This window comes from Chaetodon auriga, chromosome 1, assembly GCF_051107435.1.
Source record: "Chaetodon auriga isolate fChaAug3 chromosome 1, fChaAug3.hap1, whole genome shotgun sequence".
Classification (NCBI taxonomy): domain Eukaryota; kingdom Metazoa; phylum Chordata; class Actinopteri; order Chaetodontiformes; family Chaetodontidae; genus Chaetodon; species Chaetodon auriga.
In genome coordinates, this window is record NC_135074.1 from 15315455 (window position 1) to 15343006 (window position 27552).

General features: G+C 41.3%; 1 protein-coding gene across 1 annotated transcript; it reads right to left on the minus strand.

Moving 5' to 3' along the window:
• Positions 1 to 3822: 3822 nt before the first annotated feature.
• Positions 3823 to 16481, minus strand: LOC143318167 (potassium channel subfamily K member 2-like). Its single transcript, XM_076726226.1, has 9 exons — positions 16439 to 16481; positions 14201 to 14307; positions 13953 to 14065; positions 13064 to 13154; positions 12406 to 12523; positions 11620 to 11780; positions 9448 to 9634; positions 9175 to 9314; positions 3823 to 7051 (listed from the first exon to the last, which is right to left on the minus strand). Coding segments are annotated over exons 1-9 (1257 nt in total). The 5' UTR covers positions 16440 to 16481; the 3' UTR covers positions 3823 to 6712.
• Between the last annotated feature and the right edge of the window lie 11071 nt (positions 16482 to 27552).

A 27552-nucleotide genomic window follows, 5' to 3' on the forward strand; every position in this document is an offset into this window, starting at 1 on the left:
ATAATCTGTCATAATATAACATGTAGCTGTTTTTTTTTTTTTAAACTGGGAGCAATGCATCACCACTTTCCAATCAACCTTTATAAAAGGCATAAGCGGCAATTATTATCCATCAGTAAGAAATCTGGTTTGCCAGGTTGTGAAAAACCAGTTTAGCGGCTTTCATCAGGTAGGCGGGGAGACAACTGAGCACACTACGAGACTACTGAGATTTTTTGGATCGAGAGCACAGTATTTTATATTGCTGCTGACATCCTGCCTTTATTCTTATCATTATTTGACTTGGCACAGGTGTGTCTCTCAAACCATTAAGCATTGCATCTCCATGAAGCTGAAGGACTTATGAGAGACATGAACACTGGTTTTTATTACCTGGTATGTCTCAAGTTCCAAAATTGTCCACAATGCAACTTGACTTTATCTTTTGTTAGACCCTCCATACCTGGTAAAATTGTTCAAACTCCATGCAACATGTGGTCACTCAAATGGGATGACCATTTTCTCAGACTTGACAAATCTCCTCCAGAGTTCTACAAGACTTCATGCAACTAATGCAGAAACATGATGGATTCTGTGAAAGAGTACCCGCTCCCTCTGTAGATATAAAGAGGCAACGAAAACACACTGATTCTTATTTTCAGATAATTATACACTTATGAGAACATAAATATTATATTCTATTTCTGCCAATAAATCCACATAAATCCTACACACTGGACCTTCTAAGTGAGCATGTGGCGGGTTGGCATGCTTAAAGGCACATGGACACCTGGCATCTGTGGCAGGTTAAATGAAGCACATGTCCTGTTGAAGGTGTGTCTGTGTGGCTGCAGTAGGGCCGACATGCCAATATGTCTGAGTGTCTGAGGGAGGAAGGCTGGAAACCACTGGAGAGAGGAGAGATGAGGGAGGATGTCAGACTGAACAGTTGATAAATGGCTACACTGAAGAATAATTCCTACAAAAGCATCTTTTTAGAGTACAAACCTGCCTGATCACATGACCGTTTTGGCTTGACTTCACACGGATGCTTCTGTATGCTGGGCTTTCACAGCCTCGCTGCACTCACCACCTCCTCTCATATGGAGACACAGTGTTCAATTACACACACACACACACAGAAGGAGCTATTCTTAATAACCAGTGTCCCCAGGCTTTTTACAGCACACGGCACCTTTCCAGCAAAGAATTAAAGAACTAAAAATAATATCAACATAAAAGCCGCTGGACGCTTCAGCCCATCTGACCTCTGGACTTACAGTGTTTAGAAACATTAACTTCCCTCGGGGAAATGACTTTCAAAGACTCTGTTGACCAAGGATACAGAAAGGTTGACGCTATACCAGCGCTCCCCTCCATGAAGCTCTGTGTGAGCTTTTTATACACACATTTAGATTGCACTGGTTTTGTCTGTTGAGACTTTAAGATTGCCAAATTACAGTGGAATTTGCACTGACCTCACTGTCATTAATTTTAGAGAGACAGTAATGTTGTAAACATTAAAACTGCCCATGTTTATTGTGACCTCTGATACTGAACATGTGGCTCAGTGGCCCAACCTCCCAAAAGCCCACATTAAAGACCAGTGGAAGGACAAAGTACTCAATTCAGCAGGAGTCGAATGAATGGAGAAGATGCAAAAGCTTTCACATGTATTCTAGACTACATGTGTGTAGAAGCCTGCACCTGCAAAAAGGGACACTGCACTCAGGATTTACAGTTTTATGTGAGGTTATACTGTATGTTGGACTATTTCTTGCAGTAAACCCCTGAAATCTCTGCTGTCCCACTGGTTGTAAGTGTATATTTCCATAAGAGTAGTATCAATCTTTTCATCTAACTCTCCTGAAGAAAGCAAATTAGTCTATTAGTCTATTTAAGGAAACTATCCTGTAAGACATATAAAAATACTGCTTTGAATAATCATTGGTGTCATAGGTGTCAGATTCTGCACGTATATCATTCTGCACAGTCATGGTAAATGTGAAATAGCAAAAAGAACAACACACTTTAACGTGAATGGGGACTTTACAGTAAGTTTTTACATTGATCTTTACCAGCAACCGGTTTACTCTTGTGGAAGTGATTTTAATGAAACCGTAACCAGTCCTGTGGTTCACACATTACTCCTGGTTCTCTCAACCTTGGCTGGTTTGATGGGCTCCTACAATGGAGAAGATATCATGGTGAAATGAGCCAGTGTACTGTATCTGTCTGACTGTGTGCTGTTGATTCTGGTCTGTAGGCTACTTCCTGCTTTGATAACTTTACCTCACGCATCATAAGACCTGCTGCCACTGGCCAGTCACACTCATCAGACCACTCTATCCTCCAGGAAGTTTAAACACGAATAATTACTCAGGGGTTCACCAGCTGTGAACTGTGTGAAAGACGACAAGATACTGATTAATGTGCTTCCAAGTGTTTAATAAAGCCCAGTTATGTCTGGCGGTATTAGGAATGAGTTGGTTAGTACATGTCTGGGAGAAACTTTAAAACTGAAAACCTCTGTAAATCTGATTAAATGTTACAGAATATTTCTCTGTAACTTTAAATATTCATCACTGTATCAGGAAGTTTGAAAAAACATCTTCAGTTATTATTTGTTGAGAATTTAAAGCTGCTTCATCAGGATTGTGTGGGTGTGGTTTGATCAGATTGTCAACTATCATGACAATTTAATTCAAATGTTGCTAAAACCTTTTTTCCTGCTGAGCCCCATAACCTCACAGCAGTCACACAGACACACAGACAAACACAGAGGAAAACCTAAAAGGATCTTCCTTTTAAAATATTGCCCGAGATTTGAGTGTCCCTGTCGAACCTCATCACTCCCAGTGAGAGGCTGAGGATCCTTTTGCCATGAAGTTAGTGAGTTAGCTGTGGGCTACAACTTGGGTTACAAATGGCCTAATTTGTTTACATTATGGCAAACTGGTAATATTAAAAGTACACTGAATTAGCTATTAGCAGATCTCTTTGTAACGTTCCTGTGTTTTTACAGACAACTATCACTGGAGCACTTCGAAACGAAAGAAAACTTAAAAACACATTGACTCTCAGGGAAGTTCATGGATGTTCATTTGCAACAGAGGTGTGTGTAAATCACACTGAAAACATGTGCATTATGTCTGTGTGTTCAGATTTGCAGGATTTATTTATGTAAATTGCAGCAATAATGGGTTTTAAAGTATCTGAACTGCCTCCGCGAGGCTTGTGTCACAGCCACTGCTGCAGCTCCAGCTGCTGACTGTGAGCCAAATCAGTCCCAAAACTACAACAACTAACTTCATGTTGTTTTTTTTGCAGGTTAACAACAGCAGGATTTTTTTTTTTACTTCCAGAGTTTTAACTACTCACTGCTGCAGTGAAGTTGACATGTACTCCACGATGTGTCAGTACACCATGACCTCACTGTTGGGGCGTGGTTACAGGTGTGACAGTACACATCTGACCACAACCAGCAGTAATAATGGATTTGGACTTGGATTGGAAACATTAACCAGACAGGACAGAGCAGTGAAACGCTGCTGTTCAGCCTGGTGTTTCTGTAACTGACTCAACTCAATCCAGTCAGAAAATCCAGCATTACACACCAAGTGAACTCTCTTCAGAGACCTGCTGACGTATAATCCAACTTTTGACTTTAAGAATTTGTTTAGGATCTATCTTTGTTCGTTGTGTGGGATATTCTGTGAGGACAGCAGCAGTTATTCTATAACTAAACGACTGATCACAGGACACATGTTCTGGATACACAGCAAAGATTGAGTACTTTGAATAACACAGCAAACAGAGAAATAATTGAAATCTGGTATATTTTCAAGTCATATATTATACAAAAATCTTTGTTACGTTGTTGTTTAGATAAGCTCTACAGACATTATTATTACAATGTGCTCTCCCAGACTCACACTAGTGTAGAAACACTCTACAAACATACAGCTTAGAAAAATACATGATCATCATTGAAAAAAGCATGAACAAACCTATCGCATTAGCAGAAAATGACTTGGAGTTAGTTTTATTTTAGCACAGCTAAGTCAGACCACTGTGTAACAACGCGTTATGTTCGCTTACAAACTGAATAACACAGAGAAGGCAAAAACAGACCAAGCAGCCACGACAGCGTGCTGCCACTACTGCTTCCATTCAGTGTTAGTACTGAACCATACAGACCACTAAAAGTCAAAACATCTATATACCAACTCTCTATTAGTTCAATTAGGATGTCCAGTGGGCTTCTTCAACACTCGTCAGGACGTCTAGTAGAATCAAAAAAATCATTTCTCACAGATAAAAGTCAATTAGGACTGAAAAAAGATCAAGTAATTAGAATTGTCCTGGACTCTGATTACAACTTTTCTCATTCTCATTAGGATTTTTGCCTGCTGGATTCAGTTTATCATTGGCACAAAACTACAAGCTGCACCACAGACGTGCTCCTACTCTTCTTTGTCACATCATTCATTACTTTGTTGTCAGCCTACACTAGACATCAGATATAATTTGGTGTCACACTCCTTGTTTATGTGGGTGATAAGTTCTCTTACTTGGATTGTTAGAGAGAAAAGTTTGTGTGTTAAACCGCGTAGTTGTCGTTAATGCCACATAACAAAATCAAAGCCTTCTCTTTGGATGGACTGGTTAGCTGCAGAAGCTAAAGCATGTTGTTCCGGTTAAAGGCTGTTAAATCAAAGTGCATTTTCAACGGCAGGTGTACACACGTGGAAGAAAACCCTCATTATGTGTGTGTGTGTGTGTGTGTGTGTGTGTGTGTGTGTGTGTGTGTGTGTGTGTGTGTGTGTGTGTGTGTGTGTGTGAAAGCTGGGCATTAAAACTGAATTTATTATTGTACGTTAACACTGAAACTTTGGTGACCTGTCAATGTGCAAATCTGTTTTTCTTCCCATCAAACCATCATGTCTCAACAATGTAAACGTTTTTTCTCTTATCCTTCAGCTCATGCATGTCCACAATGAAGTGATTAAACCAGAGATTCAATGTTCTCCTGCACATTACAGGTATGACAGCTGACAATGACAGAGAGAAATCAGATACACTTGCTTGTAGTTTAAGGAAATGTTTTTGGACACTAAGGCAGCACCACTCACAAATGCAGTTCACTGTGAATTATAGCAGCTTTGGGTTGGTCAGCACAAAGTAAACTGAAACATTTGCTGGAATAACAGTGACAAAATTTATCACAGGCCTATAGGGTGCTCATTAATGATTAAAATGTGCACAGAAATCAACATTTCAGTGGCTCAAAGGGACACTGCATCATTCACATGTGACCACCACAGAACATTTTTTGCTTCCTGTCGCTAAAACAGCTCAAACTGTCAAACCTGCAACAGTCTACTTACTTAATCCACTGAGCCATATCAATTATATTCTTACAGAAAACACAGCATGGCAACATGAAGATCCAGGCCAGCAAACAGCAGAAGTGTGAACAATTGATTTGGCTTTACTGGGCTGGATATGAAACACCTCATGTTGCTCAGTTGTAGTAAAGAAAACTGGGCCAGATGCACATAAATATGAATAGCAGGTTCAATCAGTTGTCCACCTCACAGTGTGTTGTGCTTGGCCTTGGCTTAGCAAAGTAAAAGTTTAAGGCACAGCAATGGTTTCACAAATCTCCTTATAATTTCCTTTAAAAATACATCCAGAATCAGAAAGACACACTTTGGCCACTTTGAGCCGCATCCATCCTTCTCCCAGTTGGGAAATCAGATAAACATGAGCTCTAATATGAGCTCAGTCTAGAGATTCTCTGTGCTCAGAGTGTGTAGCTTGATCAACGTCAAAGACCTCCATTTTTGTAGTTCGATATATCACACTGCTCCATCTCATCTGTAGTTCATATCCCACCTTCCCACAACATCAACATCTCTACATTCTGCAGTCATGTAGCACAAAATCTGCCTCTACCCATCAGAGTTCACCATCTGTGTAGTTCAGGCATCATCCTCTGTAGCTAATCTGATATCATTACATCCCACCATAAGAGTAACATCCTCATTTATTGTTAACAGTCTGCTGTGATTGTCAGCGTCATTCTGCATTCAGGTGGCAAACGTCCCTCTTAAAAATAGTGTTAAAGCCACATAACACATAACTGTGCCGGCCACAGTTTGTTCTCTCTCCATGTTTTCTGTCTGCCTCGAAACTGTCAACTGGCCAAAACAACAACCTAAAAAACAAAATTGTTCATAAGTTGTAAATGTGTGTATTAAAAATGTATCTGAAATTGTTGAAATATAAAATATTGGCGTGTTTCAAACATAGCGGGCCTCGTGGACATTCTTCACACTTTTAGATATTAGGTCACCAAATCCAGTAATTTTATAGATACAGTGTGTTGGCAATTTCTTTTGTCCTGTAACTTGTTGATTCCAAATCGCCATCAATGGGCAACTTTGCCTTATTCCAAGATCTGAAATTTAGTTGACACACACCCAGTATTGTTTTGAATGTTCTTCTTTTTCCTCTTTGTTTCACTGGCAGGCTGGGATGTGGGGGGTGAAGTGAGGGAAGAGTGTCCCATTGTGAAAAATCCACTGAAGCTCTCTGTAAAGATGTCCCTGCTGGGGTCTCAACGAACCACATTCTCATTATTACTTGATCTGTGCCTGCTTTCAGCACTGGGGCCACCAATTAGGACAACTTGGAAAGATCTTGAAAGGCTGTTGACGTCCTCTGTCTACTTGAGGTGTTCGATGACTGAGATATCTCCTCTCTCCGGGTCCAAACCGTTCATGAACAAACCGCCGTTTCGAGTCAGAGGTGTGGTCAGGCCCTGCAGCCCGGCCTCCCTCTCGTTCCTGTCCCGTTCATCGTTGAAGTTGACCAACACGGTCCTCTTGGGCAGAGTGAGCTCAGGGGCAGGGCTAAATCCCAGCTCAGAAGACAGTTTGCGCTTGATCGAGGCGGCACGTTGGAACTTATCGTAGATCTCGACACTCACGCGTCGCCGAGTTTCCTTGAACTCCGCTGAGACGTTAGCCGTCCACTCTGCAGCATGAGCTCTGATCTCTCCTACCTGGAAAAAGAGAGACAGAGAGCGAAGTAAGTAGAAAGTATGGAGGGATACTCATGGATGGTGACACATGACAGTGTGAGTGATATGATACAGACAGTGAAATCAAATAGAAAGAAATAAAGAAGAGGAAGAATAGAGCAGAGGAGAACATGTGGAACAGCATTTAGAAATCACCTTTAAAGAACCAGTTTAGTGGCTTTGTGGGTGGACAGCTGTTAACAACAGTGGTGTGCCATACTGTGCATTACTGTGGAACATTTTCCAGCCACCGTCTGGGCAGCTTTTAGTTTCCAATCAGTTCAGCACAACATGAAAATCAGCATGCAGAGGACTCAAAGCTTTTTTTTCTCCTACAAGCTGATAAATGCCATGACTACAATGTATAAATGATTGAACGATAAGAACTTCACTTAAAGGGGTCAGTGTTTATAACACACTTGTGTGTTTCATGTTTAGTCTTTAAAAGAGAAAATACAGAGCAAGAGAGAAACAGTGAGACAGAGAGTGACGATGTCGCTGACCAGGAAGTCAACTCAATTACATTAAAACAATGTGTCTGCAACTACATGGGACTGCACAGAATCAGATGAATCAACTGGGGTGACGCACACACACACACACACACACACACACACACACACACAGCTGAGTACACTTTAAAACAGGAAAATAGCAATAATATGCATATTTCTGGTGGAACAGAGCCTGGTGTTACAGCAGACACATTCATTATGTGTGCTGCTGCAAGCGACATGAGGCCATGAAATACCTTAATACAAGTGCAGCAAAACACTGTTTAGCCCTTTGCTTGTGTGGATAGGTCTGTGAATCAGACTGTAAAAGGTCTTTCGTTATAAAAAGTGTTTTGCCTCTGATTTCCAAGTACAAGTAACATTAGAGTTCCATCACCACAGTGAGAGCAAACGGTATGTTCTGTACTGTATGCAGTATCACTTAGCGGCCTGACAGGCTAATTACCTCTAATGAATATAGTCAGGTCTTGTGGTGTTGCTGCTGGTTTCGTTCAGACCATGGAGAATTCTGTTCAATTAGGATGTTTATGTGCATTGATAGGACACTAGCATGCTTCAGTTTTGTCCTAATCTGTCATTAAAAGCAGACTGGAGAAGCCTTAAAGCCAGTCTGTTATCAATCACACACACCTCAAATGCTGCCTTTAGTTCTGTGTTACAGAGCCTGATGATAATGACACACACATGCGCGCACACACACACACACACACACACACAAACACACACACACACACACACACACACACACACATATAAATGCCAGTAAGATTATGGTGCATCACAGCAGGACTTCAGCATGAGAACCCATGGGGAGTATTACTTACACACACACACATGCACACACATATATGCACAACAAATCTTATATCATCACTCAACAGTCAAGTTTGCAAACCAGAATCATTCAACTAATCATGTTCAACTAGTGGGTGCATCTTGTCATATTATTGTGTTCTTGTCCAAGATACACAGCTTTGTCCCTGAAACCCTCATATGAGAATATGAACTGGCTAAAATAGAAATCTTTATTCACTCTCACCTATCATCAAAAGTCAAACGTCAATAATCTCTAATTACGACGGAAGTCCCGACTGTGTTATTCTTGATATGAACGTCCAGGCTCTTCAATTGCTGAAAACTCACAGATTTTTATTTGCTTAGACGGCGTCTATTGCATTTAGAGTGCAGACAGCTTAAGATACATTTTCTGATAAGGACACATCATCACACGTTATGCAAATCACTTCTTTCTGTCTCTCTCTGGAGATGCTCACAGTAATGGCCTAGGACTGTGTCTAAGTATACGGGCGGACGGCAGACAGTCGATTGGATTAGAAAACAGTCTTATCATTGAAATGAAGTTAAGCAGAGGGCAAAAGTTGAGGCGGGAACACGGCACTGTAACCAAGTAGTATGAATAACCTGTGAGTCACTGGGCTGAAAGAGAGAAGTAAGACAGAAGGAGGCAAAGAGATGCTGTAGAAGGTAGAAACACTGACAGATAAACAGGTATGTAGAGAGAAAAAGAAAAAAGTGACAGAAAGGAGAAAGACATGAATGAAAGAGTGAATGAAACCAGCAGTCTCATACCTCTTCTTTCGTCCTCTTGGAGATAACTCTGAGCCAGTCTCCTATCATGCTGAGGATGGCAGCAAAGTAGGCTAGTCCCACCAGGATCCAGAACCATACAACTGGTTTATAGTAATCTAAGTACTCTATTTCTGAACCACCTAGACACAGGGACACAGGCAGACAGAGACAACCACTGTGATGAATACAGTATAATCCAAAACAGCCCAGCTGACGAGATATACAGGCATGATGCAGAGGTGTTGGTATTCAATCACTGGCTTGTGTCTTTACCTGCAACAAAATCTCCAAATCCTATGGTAGTCAGGGTGATGACGACAAAGTAAAGGGACTCCAGCGCAGACCAACCCTCAATGTGTTTAAAGATGGCTGCTGGAAGTGCCACAAACAGCAGGCAGCCAAACAGCACAAACAGCAGGGTGGAGATGACACGGATCTTTGTCTGACTGATGTCCCAGTGCTGCAGGACAGAGAGAGACAGAAGCAAATAATAAGACTAAGCTTAATAAGATTAATGCTGATGCTTAATAAGAATTGAGTCTACAGTCATGCTGGCAGAGGCACAGATTGCACTAAATGCTAACATCAGAATGCTACCATGCACACAGTGACAATGCTATCAATGTACAAAACACATGCACATCTTTCATGTCCAGGTGCGAATGCTAACTACCAGTGTTTAGCAGTTGTAATGTTTACCATGTTTACCATCCTAGTTTAGCATGTTATCATGCTAATTAGCACTAGATACTAGGTATAGCTGAGAATGATGGGAATACTATGAGTTCTGCAGGTATTTGGTCATATATCAAAGAAATGGACAAACAAGATTCTCCTGATGAGGAAAAGTCAGAGGTTACCACCCAGGTTATTACAATTCAACCTGAGTTGGACCCATCCACATTTCAGTCAAAACCAAATGTCACACTCATGGTGGTGCATGAAGAAAAGTCAGTATCACTAAAGTCAGCAGGATTCATCATCTGGAAACCATGATTGTACAAAAGGTCTTGGCAATCCATCCAATTGTTGAGATATTTAAATATGGATCAAAGTGTTGGACCAACAGTAACAGACACAGCACACTGCTTTTGAAGTGAAATGGTAGAACAGCCAGATGCTGTAAGCAGTAATGGCATTATTACAGAAATTGGTCCCCTGGGTGCAGTAGAAAAGAAAAGACAGTCACAGTATTCACTGAGGATAACACTGCAGGCTTACACAATCTGGGCACAGAGCAATGAGGCTTTTACAAACACACCTAGCACAATGAACTCTTGTCCTCTGTCCTCAGCCTCAATCAAAATATTCATTAAGGAGCCCCTCGGGTGCCCTGAGAGCAGCAGAGGGAGCAAATCATTTAAGTTACACATTCAGATTTCTCACAGTTTCACAAACTGTGTGAGCTTTGTTTCTTTTATTGGGATCTGCAGGCTCATTCATGCATTTTTAATAATAAAATCATGTGGACGGCCTCATAATCAGCTGGACCCCCTTATTATAGGAATACAGTCTTTAACTAAAATTCAGATAGTTTAAACATTGTAATAAGTTTTAGCACAGAATGAGAGACTTCATGTTGTCAGTTTGAGCTCTAGAGTAAGCTGATTAAAGGCCAACCTGCTGTGTAGCTTTACACCTGAATTTAGCTTTAAATCAAAACTAGCAATCATTAGCAGTTTAAGGCTTAAATCAAACTCTTATGCACAGACAGCCTCTCAGTGTATCTCACAGCTGGAGAATTATTCATCAAAATGTAAATTCAGGTCAAAGGTTTTGTTCACACTGCATCTTAAGAGTGCAGGCACATGGCCCATTTACATACACATCGCACACACACATACTTCAAGCTCTCTGCTGCATTTGTATGGCCTCTGACACGTCATGGTTTCTAAACCAGCTCTGTCTGAAGACAGTCAGATCCTTTACTGTTTAAAAGGCCATGCATACAGAGGATCAATGACACAGAGGGTTAAAAGCAAAGGTGATCATGTCCCTGAAAACATTGTCCTTTGGGTTTTAATTCCCACTGGGGCAACTCGTGCCACATGGAACCACAGCACTGCAAGGTCTTTGTAATAAAAGCTTCAAGCCAGGAGAAGGACACGTCTCTGAGGTCCGGAGTCGACCTGAAGTATAAACTGTTCAGCTCAACTGATTTTCCAGATATCAATGTTGTCTCACAAAAAATAATTACAGAGTTTAGAACATATCACCCACTTGACACATTTTGGTGAAATCAGTGCAAAGCATGCTAGTTAAATCACATTAGCCTTTGTAAATATGATCTAAAAGAGCTGGTGTGGGTGAGGAAATTGTGGAGAGTGCTCTGATGTAAATTATTCAGGGCAGTCTATACAGACTTGCCTCCGGCAGAACATAAACTTGAGTGAATTCTCCTCTGAAATACAGCAGCCATGTTTGTGTATGTTATTGCACACTCACCACAAACATTTTCTCCACTCTAGCAATGCCCTTTCCAAATATGGTGCCCAGCTGATCTCCTACACCAGCCAAAAGGAAGCCGAACAGAGGTATCCCCAGCAACGCGTAGACAATACAGAAGATCCTTCCACCTTCTGTGTGGGGAGAGATGTTCCCAAAACCTGCAGAGAACAGAAAGAAAGATACTGAGAAATGTATTATTATTTCACGCTGAGCCACGTGATCAGATGATCAGATAGAAGACAAGCAACAGGTGAGATTCATCACTGTTTGTCTACATATGTTTGCAGGTGTCTTACATGATTTTTTTTCCTGTTGTTCCTACAAGTAGTAGGTGAGTAAGAATAAGAGTGTGCGAGAGATCAAGAGTGAAAGACTGGAGTGCACACACACACACATAGACACACATGCACGCACACACAGTGGTTTATGGCCATGGAGACAGCGCTGAGTACTACTTTGATTATATCCAGGAAGCAGATATAGAATCAATGACCTCTCCACTTCTCACAGCAGGAAGTCATGTTGCAAAACTGGTTATAACAGTTTCACTGAGAGGAATGTGCACCTAAATGCATACATGACGCATTCACATACTTGAAAAGGCATTCAAAGGATGTGAAATCATACCCTGATACATATTAATGTGGATGACACATCAGACAAATACACTTCACACCATAAAAACTACATGTGGGAGTTCTTTGATCAGTCTGAACCACTGACGGACACAGGTGGTGTGTGTGTGTGTGTGTGTGTGTGTGTGTGTGTGTGTGTGTGTCCTACCAATGGTTGTGATAACAGTCCCAGCAAAGAAGAAGGCGGAGCTCAGGTCCCACAGGCTGCTGTGGTTGGTCAGTGTCCCTGCAGGGTTTACTCCTGAACGAATCGCAGATACAACTTGCTGGACAGAAAATGAGGTAGAGAGAGTTGTGTTTAAATTTGTGTTTGAGCAGTTATCAAAGCGTGACCACTGGACACTTTCAAATTCTGGTTAAAAAAAAAACAACATGTGTTTCTTTCTACTTTCTTGCTGCTGTAAATAATAACATGATGAAACATTTATCAAGCGGGTGCTTTTCAGCCATGTGTTTCCTGTAGCGGTGCAGGCAGAGAAGTGTGTTTGTGTGCTTGCCCATCTAATGAATTAAAGATGGAAATATATAAAACTTGAGGTGACTGTGGGTGAAGCAGAACTCTGGAGCTGTCAAAGAGAATGCATTAAGGAGAATTTAAGAGCCCCAGTGGGGTTAAACAGTTCAGAATTGGGAGCCGGACTGGACTAACAAGAACAGAAATAAGCTCTCTGCGGCTCCACATCTCCTCCTCCTGTGAAGCGGTCGGAGCTGTCTGTGGTGCTGAAACCACTGCGGCTGTGCTCAGTTTCAACTGTGTGCAATACATTCATCACTTAAATCTCTATCCTTTATGACGTAAGTCTCACCTTAACCAGCTCCTCCAGCTGGCTCTGGTTCACACAGGAGTGTCTGGACAGGAACTCCAGCTTCTGGGACAGGATGGCCAAACGCTGGGCACTGCAAGAGAGAAAGCAGGGGAAGTAGGTGAGGATGAGCAGCACTTCTCTCTAAGTGAAGCCAGTGTGAACATTTCAGAATAGGACTAATGTGCTCAGGACTTCTACTGCACTTGTCTAGTGGAGTTCATTAGAAGTTCATGTGCAGTTCATTGGAGTTTATTAGATTTTTCCTGTATGGTGGGATTAATTAATCTCAGTCTCAGTCATGTCTTTAATTTACTATTAGAAACCCTGAGTCATTTGATGAAAGAGCTAAGTGAGCCTGGATGTCTTTGGTGCAGCTGTGGAAAGAAATCTTGTTGTCCTGCGCAATTTTATCTAAAGCATGTGGAGAGTGAATAAAAAATGCCCAATTATTGACCCCTGGGGGACTCCACGCTATAGTGATCCACTCAGATTAATCATTACCAGTTGCAACATCATAGCCCCTGTCTTATAGATGCTGTTTGACTCAATACAGTTATTTACCAGAGAGTCCTAAACAGTTGATGTAGAATTAATATTCTATGACTGTCAGCAGTATTTACACATGCATCATTGTGTACATTAAAAAAGTTGGTAACCTAAATGAGTTCTCAATATTTTCACAATAAAAGAAAGATTCAAAAATGGTCAGTAATGCTGTTTCCAGTGGAAGAAGAAACACTTGAAAGGCGTGAGCAATTTACAGCCAGTAGACTGAATGTCACGAACAGTATGATGGGTAAATCAATGGATGGATATAAATAGGGTGGATACATGGCTGGATGGCAGTGAGGCAGACATACAGGTAGGTATAAAAGTATAACCTGCCTACCTCTCGTGAGGCTGCTCCAGGGATCTGAAGACTGCTGCCCCCATCACCAGGTACAGAACCACCAAAAGAAAGATGGCTGTCACTGTCTTCCATTTCATCACTGTGGCAACCACCTACAACACTTCAACTGATCAATCAACCCACATATGCACAGGAGCTCTCCTCAAATAATCAATATAATAATGCCAAAAGGACGTTACAAACACAAAGTACTTTTAAAATCTGGCCTTCTGCCTTTATTCTCTCACCTCACTCTCCTCCCGAGGAGTCAGTGTGATTGGCTTTGTGGAGAAGGAGAGGCGGGGCTTGGTGTTGTGAGTGGCGGATTTAGGGTCCAATAAGTCTGGAGCTGCCACTGTCAGGGGAAATGAGAAAATGGCATTGAGATTGGTTTTTCCCACACTTCCCCCCCTCCCCGTCTCTGCTCTCCTATTCTGTTCAAACACATTTAGCTGTTAATTTTAGAAGTCCTTATAAATAAATCACCAAAAAAGGCCTTTAAAGGGTCTTTAAATGCTAACACTGGTGAAAGCATGAATCAAGCACCAGCATTTAGTCCTCAGGCATTTACTTTCATTCATGCTGCAACACTTGGGTGTTAAATATGTGTGTGCTTTTATACACAGATAGAGCAAGAAGCTAAGAATAAAAGCTTTGTTGAAAGCAAGAGGAAAGAGAAAGGCATTAAACCCATGTGCATCTTTAACATAAAGGGATGGATGTGTTGAGATACGGAGTTTTTGTAGTTTATGAATGGGCTTTTTTTTTATACATTTTAGTGGAGACGACAATAGTATGTCACAATAAATGACCTCAGTTTCTCCAGTTAGCTTAAATGTTGACTGTTTCTCTTTCAGGCACTGAATTGTTTTTGGAATATTGTTTTACACATCCTTGCCAATAAAGTTTGTTCAACTGAAATCAGATTGAAATGACGGTGAGTACAGAGAGGAGAGAGAAGGTATTAGTGCTGGACAATATACTGTGATATGAGGTATATTGATAATAATTGTGCAGTACCTTTATATTTCCCTTATGTTGGCTTTCAGTAATCCTAAAATCACAAATAAGAGTTGTACTTGAATAGCAGACATAATGAGACAATGACAGATAGCACAGGCCAAACACTGTCAGATACAATCACAGTACTTTCAAAATAAGGAAACATACCATGGCATCATCCAAATAGTGTTGTGGTAGCTGGCAGATAACTTTGGATACGCTTGCTATTTACTCCTGGACATCACTGTTCTTACAGTGTTAGGACCGACTGCGGCAGATCACATCAGGTACTCCACAACAATCAGACAGATTTCAGATATCCTTCATCCTTTAATAAAATAATAACTATTGAGCCAATAAGAGTTACATAACAGCTGAAAATACTGACCATGGACAAGAATTAATAAATGAGCTACTTATTTTTTTATTAAGTAATGAAGACAAGCTAACTTCCCCAGTGATATCACATTAGAGTCTGGCGGGTGGGGCACTAAAGGTGGCCAATTAGATTATTGGTGTGTGTGGGTGTGTGTGTGTGTGGGGGGTGACCCAGCCCCACCCCCTGCCTATTGCACAGTATGAATGTGTGTGTCCTTCTGTGGGTGTGTGCGATGTCTGGAGAGGGGGATGAATGGAGGAGGAGAGAGGAAAGAGCAGCAGGGCGAGGAGGAGGAGGAGTCTCATTAGGATCACTCAGAAGTGATGCTTCTTTAAAAAATTCAGTCTTTATCCTGGATGTACAAACTTTTATTAGGATGAGAATGAAAAAGAGGTCAAAAGCACTCAAGCTGATTACCCTCAAGATAAAGGTTTGACCAGTATGTGCTGGCGAATGAAAGAGTCTCTTTTTCACGATACACATCTCAGTGGTCTATAGTCTCAAACATCCCTTTCAGACTGTGCTCAGCTTCTCAGTTCCTGGAGTTTGTCGTTATTTAATAAAAAAAATTATGGGACAGTTTTGGTTTTCAAGTAACATGGATGCTGACTTTTAGACATTTTTTTTTTCCATTAGAGGTATCAGAATTAAACAACTGCACATGTTCAGATGCTTTTGATAAACATTTTGATGGTTGTTTGACAGGCTGAAATATTTTAGCTGAATAAATATTTAATGGATTAAACATGCAGTGAGTGCACTGTGCAGGAAGCAGAGCTGCTGGAGTCAAAGATAATCTCTTACATACACACACTCTCACAAACACGCACGCACACACACACACACACACACACACACACACACACACACACACACACACACACGCACACACCTCCATCTCCTCTCAGAGAAGTTAAGACTTGTGGAACAACTTGCATGAGCTTCAAGACTACATGCTATTCTCACTTGAATAAGGACTTTAAATATTGCATGAAAACATCTTAACGTGTTGTTTAACAGCGCAGGCGGGTTGAAGTGTGAGCAGCGGTTTTCTGAAACTTGCGCACACAGTGAATGAGTTTCACTTCTCCATCTGTGTACTCACTCCTTGTTGTTGCCTATCCGATGCCCTCCGCTCTCCTCTTCTCCTCATCCGACGCTCTCACTGCGTTTAGGGGAATCTTTCCTCCTCTGCGTGTCTCCTCCCTGCGGTGCTGAAGCGGGGGGACGAACAGGCGCTCCGTCTTTCTTCTGCTCCGCTCCTCAACTTTCACCGCTGATCGGACACTGATGCTGCGCTTCACTTGTTCGTTTTACTGCATCCGCATGTCACTGCAAAGAGCTTCCTCCGGTCCTTGTCTCTTTCACCTCCTCCTCCTCTGTCAGCTCTCTGGCATCCACTCTGCTCCGTCTGCGCTCCCGCTTTTGAGCGCACCGGCGGAGCGGTGGGATAACACCGAGATGAAGGAGGAGGAAAGGGGTGGGGAGAAGAGGGAGTGGGTGGAGGTGCCGGTCACAGGGATTCACAGTGGATTCCAAACTGGGGGAAGCGGAACCAAGAGAGGTAATTCACGAAGTTTCAGTGGTCCCCACCTAAATGCGTAGTGATTTTACTTTGTGTTAATTCACTGGAGGTAAGAAGGAGTATTGAAGTGACCATTTGGCCAGAGGTGTACCCCTCTTCCATGTTACCCCCACACACGTCAGACCAGATGACTGCGGGGCAAACCCATCCTCAGAGTGATGTGAGAGAATCAATCTGAGGGATTCTGACAGCAAACCTTGATGGGCAGGAGCTGGATGTCAGGCAGGTGTGAGAGAGGAGGGGGAAGAAAGAGAGTGACAGAGGGAAAAGAATAAGAGTGAAGTTAAAAAGTGAGAGAAAGAGGGGAGCAGAGGTTTTCAGTATCTTATGGAGGCGCAGGTGGATCTGCTGTGGTTTCAGTCCTTTACAGATCTGTGCTGTCCAACTTTTTTTTTTTGCTTGTGAAGCTTTTTAAGTAGTTGAACTTGACCTCTGTCACAGGTTGCCCATGACTGTTTTATCCAGATAACTGCTGGAGTGCAAAAGAGGTAAAAAACATCCAATTTTTGGGGAAAAATATCCAAATTTGTGTATTGCAGAACTTTGTCTTAAACTGTCCACTGTCCCAAAGCACAAAGCTGTTTGGAAGATGTCTGGTATGGGTGGATGATGTAGACTAAAATGTCACAAATGAAATATTCCTTTATATAGAACAAAGAAATAGGATGACTTCATTATTTTCTGCATCTGCACAATTCCAATTATTTTTCCTTGCTACAGTCTGTTTGGACCTAAGAAAGAAGAAAAAAGAAGAGAAGAAAAGAGAAGAGAAGAATAAGCTTATTCATGAATAAGATGGTGTGTTTGGGTGTTTGAAAGAGGCATAAACACAACTGAGTGAAAAACAGCCAAACATTTCATCAGTCAACCTCTCAATAGTTCAGCTCAGACGCTAATTAGTCTCACACATTATTGCTTGTTTCTGCTGTAGAACAGTTTCTGCAGAGGAGACAGCAGGGAGGGGAGATTGAACTGGGATGAACAACAGGTGTCTTAACCCAATGAAGTGATTAAATATGCAGAGGTAGGCTCGTCGTGTCATGTCACTTAAATGGAGACGATAAATGAAAGTATTCTGTCCCAAACTAAGTTTCAACACCTACAAGTGGCAGCTGTTGGAGGACCTGTCTCCAGTTTGGCACTCTGATGGAAACCAAAGTCTTCAACTTACTGAGGTGTGTGTGTGTGTGTGTGTGTGTGTGTGTGTGTGTGTGTGTGTGTGTGTGTGTGTGTGAGTTTGTGTGCGTGTGTGTGTGTGTGTGAGTGTGTGTGTGTGTGTGTGAGTGTGTGTGTGTGTGTGTGTGAGTGTGTGTGTGTGTGTGTGTGTGTGTGTGTGTGTGTGTGTGTGTGTTGTTGATTAATCAAATCAATGAATCACAGTCTGCTGTTCACAGACTAATTAAGGCCCTGCAGGTGTGGAGGGAGGACTGAAATAGAAACGTACATGGTGTTCAATAGAAGAATGAAGCATTTCATAGAAGTGCTTTTAATGTCATTCTCCTCGATGCATGTCTCAGCATATATTTCAGTTTTTGCATTTCGGTGACACGTTCCCAAAACGACTCAGTGTTTTGTACTTCTGTGTAAAGTGTGACTTGTATTCTGTCTGGCAATCTAATTTGTTCCATTTGTTTTTTTAGGCACAGTATCCTCAGCTGCTTTCTGGGCTCATCTTTCAAATTTCCATATTTACTGAAAAAAGTTCATATCATCTGTCTCTCACGCTCCACTAGTCTTGCTCTCTCCCACTCTCTCCATTCGTCTCCCTCTTCTCTCGCTCTGTCTCTCAGCCCCTGATGAGAACTTAATAGCAGTTTAAATGTTCGTGTTTCCACCTCATGACTTCAACATCTAAACATTAATTACACGCCTATTTATACAGCTAAAGATAGATACTGGCTTTGTGTGTCTGACTGAGCGTGTGTGGGTTAGCTGATATGTCATTGTAAGTGGCACGCTCACTAACATGCACATGCAGTTTGTGTGAATGTGTATCTGTGTGTGTGTGGGGCAGGTATGATTTGTGTTGCATGTCAGCGCCCTCTGTTAGTGCACACTCTGCTGTGCTTTGACATGCTTGATTTTATATGTGCACTGCACTTCTGTGTGTGTGTGTGTGTGTGTGTGTGTGTGTGTGTGTGTGTGTGTGTGTGTGTGTGTGTGCGCGCGCGCATGCGTGTGTTCAGGAGAGACCATAATGAGAGTCAAGGTCTCGCCTCACATGTCTAAATTTGTCACACACCTGCTGCTTAGCGTAGGCAGACATACAGACCAGATGACTAACTGAGATTTGTCCCTGTTCTCTGAGTACTTCTTCTACCACTGCTTCATTCATTAAAACACTCTGAAGATGTACAGTTTGCCACTTTGAGTGCATGTTTCAGATCTCACAACTCTTGAGTTGTGTAATCCATCACAGTGAACATCACTGTCAGAGATCAGAGATCAGAAAATGCACTAATTGCCACTCAAGTGGCAAAATATATCCACAATAGATTGTGATCTTTACCAATTCCTATACACAGAAATTCTTATATACTAAAAATCAAATCATAAGTGCAACTAAACACACAATGTTCAAGTACTTCATTTATTCAATTATAACCATATTCTGCCTCACCTGCCCATGAGTCCTTTGCATGTCCTGACACTTAAATTGCTCATGTAATCTCACTGATTGAATGACTCCACTGTCTCATATTTTTAGTCTTCAAATTGTTTATCTGAAAATATCAAATGAATCTAGTCTGGACATATTTCCATGTTTTCTTCAGTTAATCTCTATGTCTTCTCCACACAGGGTGGTCCTCCGAGTGAAACAATGCTGGCGACTAACGCTTGATAGAAATATTATTTCAGTTGTGTTTTACGTGCCTGGGTGTGTGTATGTCTGTCAGTCCTGTCTCATGCTGCTAATTTAGAAATTGATTGCTTAATGATAGCAGTCAGTCTGGTGTATGATAATCAATGATGCTGATACTTAGTCACAGTCAATTTGCATAGCAGTGGCTAAAATAGAACCCTCATTTCAGCTTATTTTGCCATCGTTTGTTATTAGTTTTCTGCAGTCTGTCTGCAGGCTAAAAACAATACAAATGCAAATAATCTCCTGCGATGGAATGAAACCAATAAAAACTCTTCTTTGTCTTGAATTTGTGCTCCGCTGATTTGAAAACAAGATGGCGTTGAAAGAATTAAATGTTGTTAGTTTAACAATTTGGGGGAATCTCGAGGTATCGTGCAGACATTTAATTATGAAATGACAGAGAAAAAATAATAGCTAACTTATGTTAGATGTTTTAATTGTGTACAGCTGTATTTATACTCATATGTCAGCCAGTGTCTCATTCATGCAGAGACACAGGATCTATCTTTACGCTGTCTAAAATAAAACACTGTCAGTTGGAAAAGTTGACTTATATCTTTCAGTCATGAAGTAGATTCTGATTCGTACTAATAGCCTTCTCGTTGAGTAGTATAAGTTCATATAAAGCTTTGTCAAGTGAGCTCATTTGCTGTACCCTCACGTTTGTTGTTTTTCAGATGTTTAAATTCTGTTTTATGGCAATATCTGCCTCAACAAACAGGAGTAGAGGGACACTGAGGAGGAAAATAGAGAGAGGTGTTAAAGAGGTATGATTATTAGACAAAAAGCTGTACACAGACCTGAAGTAGGAAGATAACCACATGGGATGCAAAGAGTAAAACTGCAACTTCACTTTGATATGGAAAACAAATGTGATCCATCCTGACGTTTTCTGACATTCACTTGACCATTTCAATTACCACAATAACTTCTGCACATTTGCCAAATCCTGTTAGTGCATCTGTACGTGACTTTGTATGTACGAGTGGTTTTATTTGTGGGGGATTACATTTATGTGTGTGTGTGTGTGTGTGTGTGTGTGTGTGTGTGTGACTGTACAGCAAATGTGTGCACATACATGTACTGTGTATATCCATATGGACATATATACTGTCAGGGTATTTAAGCAGTAAAGTTGCTCTTTCAAGCTGCCCCCTCAGGTGCCTGTGGGGAAATGACCCTGGGTCCTCAGGACATCATGTCCTGGTGAGACATAGGCCTGTAATTAGGCACCCCTGAAGCGAAAGCGGAACTTCCCTCTTTCCCTCTGTGTGTGTGTGTGTGTGTGTGTGTGTGTGTGTGTGTGGGTGGGTGTGTGCGTGCATGTGTGTGTGTGTGTGTGTGTATGAGAGAGAGAGAGAAGGAGAGAGAGAGCAAGTGTGTGCACAAGTACAGTATGAGTTGCCAGTGTGCAAGAGAAACATCCTCCCTGTGTGAGTCTGACTCAGGGAGAAACTGCAACAATGACTCTGTGTGTGTGTGTGTGTGTGTGTGTGTGTGTGTGTGTGTGTGTGTGTGTGTGTGTGTGTGTGTGTGCGTGTGTGTGTGTGCGTGTGTGTGTGTGAAGCCATTGTAACAGAATTAGCGCTTCCTCTGGGTTTCCAGTGGTAATGACCTGCGCCACAGAGGAATTAGCTTGTGGAATGTGACAGCAACCATTTCAAACAAACTGTGTGTGTGATATTGTGAGGACATTAATCTGTTTACACATTGTGGGCACTTGCCTTCCTATTGGGAAGCAAATGCAATTCCCCATAACATAAATCATTCAATTGTAGGGTGAAGACTTGGGTTAAGGTCAGGTTAAAGTAAGGGTGAAGCTGGCAATGGTAACCAGACTCTGTGTGTGTGTATGTGTGTGTGTAGGTTGCAGGGAACATGGAACACTTGGCCCCTTGGACCTATACACTTTGTCCCTCTATAATCAATCTGAATCTACAGTGAGGTGTTTTTAACATGTTTTCTGTGCCATCTTGTGACATCCTTACTTTCGATCACCTAGCAAGTGTCTGTGGCACTAAGGTCAGCAGCGCTCCACTTCACAACACCTTCTACTCTTCAACAGGACTGTATTGATTGATTAATATGGCTTAACAACAAGCTGCAAGAGGTGAAAACAGTCTCAGTGGTGGGCTTAAAATAGTTCCAGATGCAACAGCAATGCTTTGAGTTGCGGTCTCAGACATGCCAATGAAGTGACAATGGCTGTTAATGTGATGGGAGGCCCATGCAGTGAATATCAATGTCCACAAGAGCAGCAATGACCGTAAATGTTGCTATTATTATGGTAAGCGTCTGTTGATATTATATTGGGGTCCAGGGTTAAAAATAGCTCACATAGTTTTGACTGCTGGGGCCACGAAATAGTGGAACTTAATCCTTGTTACATAACTGAATGTGTGTGTGTGTGTTGGGGGGGGGGGGGGGGGGGGGGGGGGGGGTTATGCGTCCGCCAGTGTACATGCTGGTGTGAGTATGCATGTGAATGCACTTGGGCTATGCTAAAGACAAACAGAGCCATGCAGTTGCGTGACATGGTGCTGGGAAGTGGGAACAGCCATTGGAAAATACAATATGTAGTAAATAGCAAGTAATTTTGTCCAATTTTAGAAAGGAGTACATTCTGTACTCCCAAAAATATTTTACATGACGCTGCTGCATTTGTGAGGTTGTCGCCTGGTCTGTGTGCAGTATATAGGCTAATATAGTATATGTAACGTTCAGTATCCCTTCCAATCTTCCAATCTATGTGTCTGTCCAGTTTTCAGCTCTCCAAGTGATATTTTGTGACATACCAACATTCTGACTGAGGAAACCAGCAGGTACGGAAAACGGTCAATTACTTCATGGCTTCTCCAAAATCTCCAACATTGCTGCTTCATGAATATGTTTTGAGACCCAAGATCTTTTTAGATATCTCCAAATCAGAGGCTATTTCAAGAAAGAGATAACATCTGATTGTGACATGTGTAATGCAAACAAGAACACTGCTTGTACAGTGACCTCAGGTTTTTATCATGGCTTAGTGATGAGCAGAGGAATCTCTACACTGTATATTAGACTTGAATGGGAAACAGAACTCAAGATGGAAATATCAATAGATGACTAGTATAATATATGTAAGATACAACAAACAACCACCAGCTCCAGAACGTGGAAAGAATTCTGTTGGAAAAACAGAGTCAGATTCTTCATTACTGTAAAGACTAAAAGTAGATTTTTAGCTACACCACAGTCCTGCTGTGGACTGTGTGGAGAGAAATGACACACATCTTTGCTGGGAATGTCTGAAAATGAGCAAGTATTGGGATGATGTATGATTAGAGTTGACAATGATATGAGGGTATGAACTATCCAAGACATGTGTTGTGCTACATTTAGGTAACCTACAAGAAAATATTCAACATGAGGACAGATATCTCATTAGAGTTCTATGAGCAGTGACCAAGAAGGAAATCACAAGGACATGGTGCAAAGAGGGCCTCCCCTACTCCAAGACACTGGCTGGACATCATCAAAGAGATATGGAAAGACTCCTGCATGTTCTGAGAATCATTGTTTTGTAGACTTTCATAGATTAAATCCACCACAAAGACACTATGAGAAGCTCTGTATAAAGAATAATGTGCATCAAAATGACATTTTTTTTTGTTTTTGTAATAAACAAAATATGTTTCTCCATCCTCCATCCTCCAGGTGAGTTTGTGATGTGTAGTTTTGTAAACAATAAAACATGACAAAGGAAAAAGAAAAAAAAGATTCTCAATGAATAAATTCAGCTTCAAGCAAGGGAAGTTGAGTGTTGTAGTAAAAAAAAAGAAAAAAAAGAGAGGGTCCAGGAAGAGGAGCAGGGTAGAGAGAACAGTGAGGAGATATATTAGGGCAGGAGAGGCTTAGAAAATGCAGTGTTGCACATCTGCATTGACAGGAACGATGATCAAAGTAGACCTCACGACAGAAAAAAGTGTGTTAAAAATAGAGCAGCATGGATAAAAAAAAGGCACAGGATTCACCTTCATCTGGTTGGTGCAGCAGAAGAGGTTAGAGACAACAACAGATTTGTTTGGAGGAGAGAGAGCAGAGATAAGGGGACTCTATGGTGCAGTACACAGACTGGTGACACCCACACAGATGTTCTCGCTTAGGTTGGCTGATTAGATGTGTACTCAGGACTGTGTGGGAGTGTACGCACTGTTTTCTGTAAGTCCTGTTCAAGTTGGACATAATTCCTGGTTTATTAGAGATCAGCCCTTTTCACAGCTTCAGATAAAAACTAATCACATTAACGGCTCTGTTCTGTTCAAGTTTCCCAGTAAGCCAAGACAGCGTCCCTGAACTTCAAGCTGCTAAATGGAATTCAGCCATAATTTGATTATTTACACCTGTACTTTTCCTATAGTGACGTGTCATAATAGCTGTATTCGAAACTTCATGAAAGTCCACGTTTATAATATCCCTTTTTTTACAACGAAAGGTGATGGTACACAGTAGTGGCTGTTTGCCATTAGCGGTGTTATTGTGAGCTTTTGCTTTCCAAAACCAGAAACCGGCTAAGCCTGGCCCAGCAGATTTGATTTAACAGTTTCATACTGCATACTACTATGATAAATAGCATGCAGTATGTACTACATACAGCATGTATATGAATATGAATGTGGTATGTAGTAGGCAGTTTTTAATACAGCCAAAGTTTGTGGAAAAAGTATAACTCCACCCGTTAGCCTGGACAATAATGGAAAATACCTGTGTGGGTGACTTTGACCTTTAAAGGAAAAACCTGAATACATGAGTGGAGAAACAATAAACGCAGATAACTGTAGATAGAGGTGTACTGCATAACACGATTTACATCCTATAGCCATCTAAAATTGCCAGCTGGGCTGCTGTGTCCTTGGCTGAAATTTGTTTTCCCACCTCGATGATCCAGTACAGAAACCAGTTGCAATGCTTTATCTGTCCACCAGGAGGAGCAGTGATTAGCTTACCTTGATTTTCAATCAAATGAAAGGAAAGATAAAAGTCTGTTCAGTACTGGGGCATAGATGGCAGCTCCCATCTTAAAGGTGAGTGTTTCAATAGTTTGTATAGTTCTGCATTGAAATCTATGGGAAATACTTCAGTAGATGAAAAGAAAAGTATTGATATTGATAAATTAGTCTGGAAAGCTGACGTTTGCTGAGTGCGATCTTTGTTCCTTGGAGCAACACCAAATGTGGAGCAATCTTTTGGAAGAATTTGTTCAGTTCAGATCCAGATTCTTGGAAGTAAAGCTTTTAAACTTTTCCACCTCTATGCTGTTAAACCATTTACAGTTTCCCATGCTTCAGATCTATTACAAACCAGTTATCATTATTTTATCATTCAAAAAAAGTGTGTAAAATGTGTCCCTTGCTCTCATTAACTGCTGTAATTGCAAAGACAAAAATTCTTGTTAAAAATCAGCTTCTTTGGATCAGAAGTACTGAATGCTTCACGGCCAGCATCTATGACTGGAAGCCACATCATCCCACAGCACCGTCAGGCTAATTATACACACACACACACACACACACACACACACACACACACACACACACACACACGCACAGTGAGGGCAGCAGGAGTCTCATGTTAACAATAACAGCGCATTCTGTGGTGTGATCTGTAAGAACAACATCGCTGTCTGATGGTCCAATTTTCTGTATCATGTCTCCGTTTCTCTGTGTTTGCCTGCTGTGCATGAGAATGAAAAGTGTTTTCTAAGTCACACACACACACACACACACAGATACTAGGCAGCAACACCTGTTAACAATTACATCGTAATCTCCATTCCTGTAAGTGAGTGTCAGTAGGATGTTTGTGTACCAACCAGCTGTGAAATAGGGATCTGCTACAGTGCCAAGCCACACAGTGAGTCACGCATGGAGATGTTTGAGTGTATTTGTGTGATTATATGACTGTGACTTTAGTTGTGGTCATGAAGGTGTGAGTGGTCTTTCCCACTCACAGGTCCTGGTGTCAGAGTTTCCAGTGCAGCTAAACACTTCCCAGCTTGACCTTTATTAATATGTGGGCAACAGCTTTTGTGTGAGAGTGCATTTGTTTGTGTCTGACCTTTCTTTCTTTCCATCAGCAGAGGTTCCACTCATTTTTGACTGATTTTCTGAATTTCTCATGTGTGCAGAATGATGCGAACACGCTTCAGAGGCCAAATGTTTCACCTCTATGCATGTGTGAGGAGTTTGTCAGTGCGGGATATCACTGCCACTCAGTTCTGTAAGTATGGGAGGAAATTTCAACATGAAATGAAAATAAATAACTGTAACGCTATTTAAGATGATAAACATGGCAGGACAGTGAAGTGAGCTGGTAAAGACTGAGCTGAACCCCACTGCTGAGGAGTCTTAAATACAGTAAACATAGAAGCACAACCTGTGACTGAAGAAGACAGGACACAGAACTTTCTCCAGCTGTCATGAATCACAGCTTAAAATGCTTTGAAAACTCTTTCACTTTTGTATAAATGAACAGTTGTTTAGCAAAAATATGAATATTGAATGGCCAACAACCCTTTTCATGTATCCTGAGGAACCATCACTGCTGTGAGACCATGGTCAGAGTAGTCGTGAGGATTTCAGGACACTCTATTGTAATGACCAAAGACAGTTCCATTGTCTATAGTTGCCTCTTGTTACCTCTTTAGGATCTTTTCCACTTTAAACTCCAACCTTGTCAGGACCCTTAGTCCTCATGGGGACCAAAGCCCAGTCCTAATGAGGGAAAACATCATTTCTGATGGCCTGGTTAATTGAGGTTAGGTTAATCTAGGGTTAGAAATAAATTGGCTTTGTTTAAGGTTACTGTTAGGTTGTCCACAATGAATGGAACTAAATTCAATGTCAAAAATACAAGAAATATGTACCAGTGCATGAAGATTTGTGTGCAAGATGCAGTCATAAAGCTTTACAGGTGTGGTTCAGATCAAAATCAAGGTCGAGGTCGAGGATAGGGTTACGGGTTCGGTAAGGTGAGGTTAGGTATAGGATTAGGAATAGGCAAATAGTGGTTAGGGTTAGGGTTAGGCTCCAGGAAATGAATGTAAGTCTCTGTAATGTCCCCACAAGTGATAAAAACACAACACGTGTGTGTGTGTGTGTGTGTGTGTGTATATGTGTGTGTGTGTGTGTGTGTGTGTGTGTGTGTGTGTGTGTGTGTGTGTTCACATGCTGCTGTGTTGACATCTCAATAGAGTTTATCTATTTTTAGCAAATTGAGGGTAAAGTCTGGCACTGCTTCAGAGGGTGGGAGGGACAGAGACATGAGGGAGAAAGCCAGATGGGAAACAGATAAAAAAGAGACAACCAATGAGAGCGAGGTAGTGAGAGGATAGGGGAACAAAACTGAAGATGTGAATGAGGGAATAGTGGGGGTGGGGGGAGAGGGTCTACTATTGTTAAGCTCAAAATCCAGCCATTTTAATAGATGTAATGTCTTTGTTATTAAGGCCAAGCCTTAATATCTTATTATAATATCTTTATTTTAATTTCACTATGTATAAAGCTACTGTACACTTAGAGAAAATGTATGAGAAAATGTTATTATTTTCGTAGTAGAGGTTCTTTAAAAAAAAAAAACATCTTAGCAGCACAATGAGTTTGAATTTTTCGTCTGGATTGCACGCAGTTCTGAAAATGTTTGTTATGTTAAATAAATCAGACTTGGCCCTGAGTGTTCATCTCTTATTTTTGTAGCAAAGAAAAAAAAATCAAAATTACAAACCAAGTAT